Source organism: Triticum aestivum, chromosome 7A, assembly GCF_018294505.1.
Source record: "Triticum aestivum cultivar Chinese Spring chromosome 7A, IWGSC CS RefSeq v2.1, whole genome shotgun sequence".
NCBI classification, from domain to species: Eukaryota; Viridiplantae; Streptophyta; class Magnoliopsida; order Poales; family Poaceae; genus Triticum; species Triticum aestivum.
Window position 1 is genome coordinate 225,929,332 of NC_057812.1, and position 9,634 is coordinate 225,938,965.

The 9,634-nt window shown below is 45.0% G+C and overlaps 1 protein-coding gene across 1 annotated transcript; it reads right to left on the bottom strand.

Annotated features, from left to right (window-relative positions):
• Positions 1 to 2,683: 2,683 nt before the first annotated feature.
• Positions 2,684 to 5,580, bottom strand: LOC123154221 (zinc finger protein WIP2). Its single transcript, XM_044572997.1, has 2 exons — positions 4,703 to 5,580; positions 2,684 to 3,523 (listed from the first exon to the last, which is right to left on the bottom strand). Exons 1-2 carry the CDS (start codon positions 5,480 to 5,482, stop codon positions 3,053 to 3,055), a joined length of 1,251 nt encoding a protein of 416 aa, XP_044428932.1. The 5' UTR covers positions 5,483 to 5,580; the 3' UTR covers positions 2,684 to 3,052.
• Positions 5,581 to 9,634: the final 4,054 nt, after the last annotated feature.

Below are 9,634 nucleotides of genomic sequence, written 5' to 3' on the forward strand. Positions count from 1 at the left end.
CAAGCTCGCGTAGGTGGAGGTCGTTGTTTGGCGTCGTGGTGGCGTCGACGGCGGAGGACCTGCCAAGGTTGTCACCTTAATCAGCTCTGAAGATGGACCAGTGAAAGATGACGGCGATGACACATGTGAGTGCGTCAGACCTGTTTGAGCCCCGAACCCGGTAGATGGCTCGGTCGGGGCCTCCGGTTTTAGATGTTAGGCTTAGGTGAGAGGTCTGGGTATGTGGCCCAGTTTGTACCCCTTCATCATTTGAATAGGAGTAGCGGCAGATGTTGCCAAGATGGCGCATTCAGGCATATTGTTGTTCTATTTTGTAAGGTCCTCGAGAATAATTAATAAAGTGGCCGCATGCCTCTTCCAGATACAGAGGCAGGGGGTCATTCTACTTTTCCAAAAAAGGAAATCTAGAGCTTGATAGTGACGAGCAAAGTGAAAACTAACAAATAATCAAAAAAGGTCTGAAGCCCAAATTTGACCCAACCGTAGCTTTGTGTTTAATGGTCAGAGATGCGACAATTCCTCTTTCTTCTAGATATCCCGCAAGGCCTGTAGCAATATATGCTCTCAAAATACTAGATTCTTGAAAAAATAACACTTCTCTCTAAAGTATATAAAACCATGGTATATATCTGACATAATTCAGTTTTCCTAAATCTGTCCGAAGTTATACTATTTTATGTACACAGAAACATGTAGCGTATACAAGCATACATGTGCTCATTTGAAGGGAAAAACTAGCATACATAAAATATTTTATACAATTTATCATCATATTTCTTGTTTTCCTTCACGTTCTTTAATAAATGTGAAGTAAAAACTTGTGAGAACTCCAAAATGTTATACCATTTTTGGGCAAAAGGAGCTTCAAGCGGGTGGTGAAAATGTTATACCATTTTTGGGCAAAAGGAGCTTCAAGCGGGGGTAACAGATTATTATTTTTGGTCATGTAATATTTTTCAGTTGAGAAGACTTAAAACTTTAAGTAAAAGTATTATCAAATCTCCAATTCATTGAAAAGGTTTAGACATTTTGTGGCTAAATGCTCGGTTGCTTGAAATTGTCCCTGATTCTCTACTTAAGTTAAATATACGTTGGTGTACCTTCTAGCTACTTCCGTATATCTGACTGTACACATATTTCACTACAATAAGTAAAACGGCAACTATCCGGCGGCCACCGATGCACTGCCTCACCCCTTCATCCACCGTCCCTCTCCTCCACCTCACCAATGGCTGCTGCTACAGTTCCCATGGGTATGGTACGGTGTTCTATTGTATGGTACATTTTTTTTATTGAAATGTAATGCATTTATGTTATGTTGCATATATAGCTTCCGGTGGATAACTCAACAGCATCGTGCCGTTTATTTTATAAGTAATCCTTCCTACGTGTCTCTTTGCCTACCAATTACTAATGTCCAGTATCCGTATGCCTGATAGAGGAAATACATTCTTTACAAGCTTGCAGATGTAATTGTAGAAGCTTTCAATCATTTCAGAAGATATTTTTAAGGATAAATATTCAAAAAGAGAAGGGGAAAAAAGCTCATCAGGTAGCTCACTGCCCAATTGCCCATCCCTATCCTTCTTTCTATCCAAACGTGACAAAAGCACATCATTTGACACGAACATCTCATGGTATGTACTTGCATGATGTTCCATCCCTCAGACTTTGGCTGTACATGCATGCATACTTTGGTCGGCCATCTTCCCGGCTCAATCTCAAGTGCGCCCAAAAAGTTGATCTCGCGTAAACAAGTCATATAGCTAGGGGAAAGCAAGCATTTTTGTTGTGACTCGTTTGTTTTTGCATGGAAGTCAATCCGACCAGGGCTTTTATGTATTCCTAGCTAGGTTAATTAGGTAAGCTTACGTTTGTAAATGTTGTCTCAAAGGAAATAGAACAACCCAAGACCCAGTAGTGTCCTCTCTATGTTTTCTCTTTCTAGGGCACACACAGACTTTCTTGGAATATGTGTCTAGATAGAAATTGTGAAATGTTTAGGTTGGGTTGCATGCAGTACGCCTGCGCAGAAAAGGGTACGTACGTTGATATAGTAGAAACTTGACTCGAGAAGGAAAGATAGGTTGGAATTATCCACATGCAGAAATGACATTAATGCATGACATCGGAAGAACATCCAGTCGTCATCCTCCCTTGCTACCCTGCCATTGTTTTTTAGGCATGTTTGGTTCATAAGTCCTAGGATTTTTTCTAGTCCCAACTAAAAAGTTTTTAGTCCCTAAAAAGTTCCTTCCTGTTTGTTTTCACGGACTAAAAAGTCCCTACTCCCTTTCTAGAGGTTATTAAATGACCATGTTGCCTCTAGTATATAGAAAAATAACAATCAAACAACACCATGGTGTAGCGGGCCATTGAATGCATGGAGGGACATTGTTGGAAAAGTCCCAAAAAGTCCCAAAAAAGACTCTCCTTGAGAGTTTTCTTCATTTAGTCCCAAATGCCTAGGTTAGTCCCTAAAAAGTCCCTTCCGTTTGGTAAAAAAGTCTTTAAGAGGGACTTTTTCTAGTCCCTACACAAAAAAGTCCCTGAAAACAAACACCCCTTTACTCTTTACAAGATATATATATTTGAGATAAAAAAGCTGATGTCTGCATATATAACAGCGTTACATTAATTTACGAGTTCATGCATAGCCAATATTTACAATAAAAACTGCTCAGAACATGCTAAAGATATGCTTAATGAACCCCAAATTCATGGACACACAAGACACAACACACACCTATTGCTCCATCAGTTAGTGGTGTGATCGATTGAGATCACCCAGCACCTTACAGAGCGATGGATCGAAAGTACTGCTAACCACTACTCTAACACTAAAGAAAACTTCCACAAACCCTAACACTAAAGCAAAAACGACAACAAACGGCGACAACAAGAGCCACAGAGGTAAAGCTCACGAGCTATCTAGCTGTAGTACTAGCAGCGGTAGTAGTAGTATATGTGTAGTGTTTGCTCGTGCGTGTGGCATGGCTTGACTAGAGCCAGCCGGCGGCAAGAGTAACCGATGGAATGATCGACAGCCCCGTCACCGCGCGGCGGCGCCGCAGACGACGTCATGCTCGATCTCGGAGACGGCGCCCTCGTCGTCGTCGTCGAAGCCACCATCGCCTCCGGCGGCGCCGTTGCACCCGAAGGCGCCGTGCCCGTGACCGAAGGCGCGGGCGTGGTCCTTGAGCGAGCGCTTGTGCTTGAACTCGGAGCCGCAGAGGCAGTACCAGAGCTTGCCACAGTTCTTCTCGTGGGTGCGCCAGTCGCCCTTGACGGCGAAGGCCTTGCCGCACCGGCGGCAGAGGAAGGGCTTGAGGCCGTGCTTGCGCTTGTAGTGCGTCTGCAGGGTGCGGAAGTCCTTGAGCGGCTTGGCCCGCGGGTGGTCGATGTTGTTCCGGCACCCGGCCGCGCAGCAGTAGCACGGCAGCCGCAGCATCGCCGTCGGCTGCACCCCGCGCAGCGACTCGGGGCCCTTCCGGTACTGCGAACCGTGACCCCACATGTGCATCTGCAAATGCACAAGCACAACAATCAGTTAGTCACGCCGGTCGTCTGTTAAATTTTAGTTTGGAGTTTGGACGCGTATCTACTACTAGTACTTTAAAGTAGAGCAAAGAAAAACCAAGTTCAGATCATATCATATGCTTGTAGTTTTTTCGTACTTCACATTAATGCAGTGTTTGGGGGTGGCGTGGTGCCATAATCAATGGAGTTGTAGTAAGATGCAAAGCCCTAGTCGTGCTTGAATGCACTGATGCTTCTGGTGTGATGACTGATGAGGACTTTTTAGAGTATACAAGTGTGTGTGAGTTGTGACTAAACTGAACCCGGACTTTCTTCATGCAGCAGCAGCACACAGCAGCAGTAGCAATCAGTTTGCAAGCAGAGAAAGCTGCATATGTATTTTGGAAATGAGGGCTCTAGTGATCTAGCAATCTGAGCAGCTAGCTAGCTCGTTCGCTTGTGTGTGAGTGTACGTTGGTGCTGTTTCTTTAAAGAGAGCAGAGCCGCAGGGTAGTGGCACTGTGGTAGACTACAGGAAGAACACTGCAGGTCTCTTTGATGCTCTTGGGAGGAGTGTGCATGAATCATTCAGGACTGTCATTTTTGCAGCAGATCGAGCCCATAATATCACAATCTTATGCTTCCGAAACATGAGAAAGCCTGTCCTGAAACAACCTACGCATGCATGCAGCAGCTAGCCAAATCTCATCAGCCATGAATCATGAGTAGTGGTCAGGAACTCAGGGATAGCCAGTGGAGTACTCAGTACTACCCTACTGAGAGTGGTAGAAAGTAATCTGATTGACTGATCGGCTGTACTAAGACACGGAGGCAACTAAACAAAGAGAAAATCTTCCCTGGGATCTCCACTACACACCACTCGAATGCATCCTCAAAAGCCAAACACCCAAGAGAGAAAAGCGTAAAGATGCATGCATGGCTAGCTAGTTGCTGCAGCTTCTGGCATGCCAGTCTAGTTCAATCAAACAAAAAGTCAGCCACTGTGCATGCATGCTCTTCTCAGCAGCTCAAGTCAATTTCATGGAGTCATTCATGGCATGCATCTTGCAATCAACACATCATGAGCAATGATTAATGCAACAAGTTACAAGTATATTAGATGAACTAAATTACTAGTACATGCCCAAGATGTTCAAGAAGAGAAGCTGCGAATGATTCTGACCTGCATGTTGTTGTATCGGTTGAATGTCTTGAAGCAGACGGGGCAGGAGAACTGGGTGGGACCGATGAGGATCTGCGACGGCGTCGGGATCCAGTATTGCCCCTTGTTCAGCCTCCCGACCGGCGCCGTCGAAGAGAACCCTAGCGGCACCTCCTCGTGCCCGCCTCCCGGCTTGCAATCATCTTCCTCCTCCTCGTCCTCTTCCGCGGCCCTGCCCGAAAGACCGGACAGAAGGTCAGCTTCCGCGGCCGGCAGGCCGATGCGCAGAGCAACGGCGGCGTCGTCCGTGGACGTGGACCAGGAGGCCTCGACGTCCATCGGGTCGCCGTCGCCGTCGTCGCAGCAGGACGGCACGCAGTTGAGGTCGGCGAAGAGCGGTGTGCGCGCAGAGGTCGTCCTCGAGCCCGCCGCCACCTCCTGCTGCAGGTGGTAGCAGCAGTCGTTGTCATCGTCGTCGGAGTCGGAGTCGGCGGCGTCGTGCTGCTGGACGGCACGAGGGCGGGCGGTGGGCGTGGGCGAGAGGGAGAGGAGGGGAAGCGCCTCCCGGAGCGGAGGGGAGGGAGGCGCCGTGCTGTAGTGATGAGTGGGCTGCGCCGGCTGATGCTGGAAGAACGAGGGGTACTGGTGGTGAGGAGCTGCGGCCGCGGCCAGGGCTGGGTACCGGGCGGCGTAAGGTGGGAAGGGGGGAGGGAGGTGAGGGGTGGGGGGAGCGGTAGGGAAGGAGGAAGTGCAGTAGTAGTAGTAGGGGTTCTTGAGGAAGCTCGTGTAGGGGTCTTCCATGGATGGCGTGGTTTCTTGCTCCGGCGCACTCTTTCTAGTTTGCTTCTCTTCTTGGCTACTTGCCTGGGAGTGAGGTGAGGTGAGGTGCCGTGGTTGGCAAGGGGTAGTTATAGGGAGAAGTGGAAGGGTAAGCAGGAGAGAGAAGGCTGGCATGTATATATGGGGATAAAATTATGTGAAGCGGTATTGTTCTTCCGACGGTTGTATTCTGCTAGGGGGAATCCTAAGCTTACCCAGTTGAGAACTTGGATATCATGACGGTGCATCATGCATGTAATGATAGGCGTACAGTAGTATTTGTCCAGGCCAGGACACTGCTTCCTTTCGTCATAAATTCTTTTTAAGAAAGCTTAAAAAACGCCCGGCTTTAAATTAATGAGCCAACAAAGGCCAATGATAAATAAATCTTATGCTATAAGGTTTACAAATTTTTGTAGGTAGCTTACCAAGCTGACCGAAGAACTGAAGCTACCAATAAGGCTGAAATGGAACAAAGACTACCAAAAAAAACCAAACCCAAAGAAAAGACGTCAGGAATAACAACCAGGCTTCAAGAGGAGTCACTTCTATGTAGAGTGTGTAGGCGTTTGATCTCGAGCAGAACTCCGCATGTCGCTTTATCGTCCTTCCTCTTTCTAGAGGCGCACAAATGGAAAAAAAGAGGCCATTTAAAAATATAGTTAGCTGGGTGAGCAACTAGCTTTCCTTCAATAGGTATTTTGTATTTAGTTGTCAAAAGCGCCCAAGCTATAGCCACAAAAGAGGGCACAACCAACCTACATTGCTGGTCTCTTGTGGAGACCAGCAAGACTAATTGCTCGGACATGGAATTCGGCACCCAAGACGCTCCAAAACTATCCCTGACGCAACTCCAAAGGAATTTTGCAGGAGCGCATTGAAAAAGAATGTGGTTGGTATCTTCCCGGCTAGCACAAAAGGCACAACATCATTTCCTAGACTTTGGGTGTTTCGAAAGATTGCTCACAGATGGGAGGCAGTCTAGCGAAGCTTGCCAGAGGAATATACACACTTTGAGTGGAACTCTCATCGCCCACAGGGCTTTAGCATATCTAACCCGAGGGCCCTGGATCAGTTTGGTGTAGAGAGATTTGACCGAGAAGGCACCCGATGCTTTCAGGTACCATCGAACGGTATCCTTTTTGCAGAAAGTGAAACTCCCACAACTAATGTTTGCAAGGCTTCCTAGACAACGAGCTCGCGAGTAGGTAAGTTACACATAAATGCTAAGTTGGTCTAGCCATTGAGGAAAACATCGCTAACAAGGATATCAGGATCGGAAGCAATAATGAAGAGCTCAGGGAATCTAGCATATGGAGGTGTGTCGCCGATCCACTTATACAACCAAAATTCAGTATCCTTCGCATTCCCTCTGTCAAAACGGGAACCCAAGTAAAAAAATCATTCCGCATCACATTCCAAGGTTGGGAGCCATTGGCTTAGACGAGAAGAACGGACAATTCAAAAAGTATTTCGCTTTAAATAGTCGATCCCAAAGGTTGTTATCGCCCCGAGCAATTTTTAAAATCCACTTGGTGTAATAATTTTACAAATTGTAATTTCTTCATGCCCGTATCTTTTTATTATCGACCTCTCACTTTTTAAACATGTGGACATGTTTGTCAAGTTTAAGTTTTGCTTGAGGCCAAGCAAGGTCTAAACTTGGTGGAGCTGATACATACATTTTGCATTACAATTTTAGAGAGTTAATATTATAATTTTATGTTATTTGATACATCTCCAATGTATCTATACTTTTTTATTGTTCCATTCTATTATATTATCTGTTTTGGATGTTTTATATGCATTAATATGTTATTTTATATTATTTTTGGGACTAACTCATTAACCCAGAGCCGAGTGCCAGTTTCTGTTTTTTTTCTTGTTTTTGAGTTTCACAGAAAAGGAATATCAAACAGAGTCCAAACGGAATAAAACTTTGTGATGATTTTTTTTGGACCAGAAGACACCCGAAGGACTTGGAGTCCAAGCCAGAAGAGCCACGAGGCGGCGGCAAGGGTGGAGGGCGCGCCCTAGGTTGCGCGTCCCCTACCTTGTGGCCCCCTCGGGGATCTCCTGACCTACCTCTTCGTTCTATAAATTCACATATATTACAAAACCCTCTGGGGAAGCCATGAGAACACATTTCGGTGGTCGCAACCTTCTATACCTGTGAGATGCCATCTTGGGGACTTTTCCGGCAATCTGTTGAAGGGGATTCGATCACGGAGGGCTTCTACATCAACCCTATTGCCCTTCCGATGAAGCGTGAGTAGTTTACCTCAGACCTACGGGTCCATAACTAGTAGCTAGATGGCTTCTTCTCTCCCTTTGATTTTCAAAACCATGTTCTCCTCGATGTTCTTGGAGATCTATCTGGTGTAATCTTCTTTTGTGTTGTGTTTGTCGAAATCCGATGAATTATGGATATATGATCAGATTATCTGTAAATATTATTTGAATGTTCTCTGAATTCTTATATGCATGATTTTATATCTTTGTATTTCTCTCTGAATTATCGGTTTGGTTTGGACAACTAGATTGGTTTTCTTGCAACTAGAGAGGTGCTTAATTTTGGGTTCAATCTTGCGGTGTCCTCGCCCAGTGAAAAAGTAGGGCAGCGAGGCACGCATTTGTATTGTTGCCATCATGGATAAAAATATGGGGTTTTCATCATATTGCTTGAATTTATCCCTATACATCATGTCATCTTACTTAAGGCGTTACTCCGTTCTTTATGAACTTAATACTCTAGATGCATGCTGGATAGCGGTCGATGTGTGGAGTAATAGTAGTAGATACAGGCACGAGTTGGTCTAGTTAACACGGACGTGATGCCTATATGCATAATCATTGCCTTGGATATCGTCATAACTTTGCGCTTTTCTATCAAGTGCTCGACAGTAATTTGTTCACCCACCGTATTGTTTGCCTTCATGAGAGAAGCCTCTCGTGAAACCTATGGCCCCCGGGTCTAATTTCTATCATATATGTTTCCGATCTACTATTTTGCAATCTTTTATTTTCAGATCTATAAACCAAAAAACCCAAAAATATTTAGTTATCTTTTATTTAGTTTTATCTATCTATATCAGATCTCACCTTTGCAATTGACCGTGAAGGGATTGACAACCCCTTTATCGCGTTGGGCACAAGTGTTTGATTGTTTGTGCAGCTGCATAGATTGGGGACTTGCTTGTACCTCCTACTGGATTGATATCTTGGTTCTCTAACTGAGGGACATACTTATCTCTACTTTGCTGCATCACCCTTTCCTCTTCAAGGGAAAAACCAACGCAAGCTTAAGAAGTAGCACTATTTTAGTCATCTTTGCATCAATTTAATTGTGTTTATCTTATAATGCAGAGAATTTAAGGTTTAATTCCTAGAGATGTTGTCATGAGGGAATTTGGACCTTCGTGAAGAAAGTACGGTGCTAGATAGTTTACGGAGTTTGGGACCAAAAGAGGCCAGGAGCCAAAGGGAGGCAGACAGGTGGGCCATGGGGTTCTAGGAGCCCACCCTCGTTTATTTATGATGATAATGATATGTTTTATTAATTTGTATGTTGAGCTAATACAACAAGTAATTGAGATGCAAATTGAAGCCAGTTGGAGCTAAAGAAGTAAAGCAGCGAAGGTGAAGGTGAAGTTAGTACAGTGGCCTAAACTTACAATTTAGCGGTCTCCTAGTGATCCTGGAAAATTCATCACAGTGATATTAAATAGATTGTAGGTGAGGTAGCTTATTAATTCATCATGATCAAGTGGAAGAAGCTAGCAGGGTATTAGCCATTGGTGATCGATAATTCATTTAGCAACCATTGGTGGTGTGAGTTGATTACGAGGTTGTGTTAATTAGTTCACTGCAAATGGTGAACAAAGCTTTGTTGGAATGTGAACTGTTACCCGTGCCTAGGTCCCACGGGCACCCCTATAGACCCACAAGCCTATTATGGTTGTTCCCAAGGTGATTTGGCCATACCCATTTTTCGTTGATTTTTTTACCGTTGCTACGAGGATGAAACCTGGTTCTTCCTCAGGAGGGCTGTTTTCTAGCCTGATATACCCTTCTGAGTGGTGACTTTGAAGCAATCATCATCACCAACTCTAGTGCATCAAGGGGAACACCTTC

Excerpts from the sequence above, each read along its gene's own strand:
- LOC123154221 (XM_044572997.1), bottom strand. The coding sequence starts at position 5,482 with ATGGAAGACCCCTACACGAGCTTCCTCAAGAACCCCTACTACTACTAC. Across the intron at positions 3,524-4,702 it reads ACCGATACAACAACATGCAG|ATGCACATGTGGGGTCACGG; the intron begins GTCAGAATCATT and ends GTGCATTTGCAG.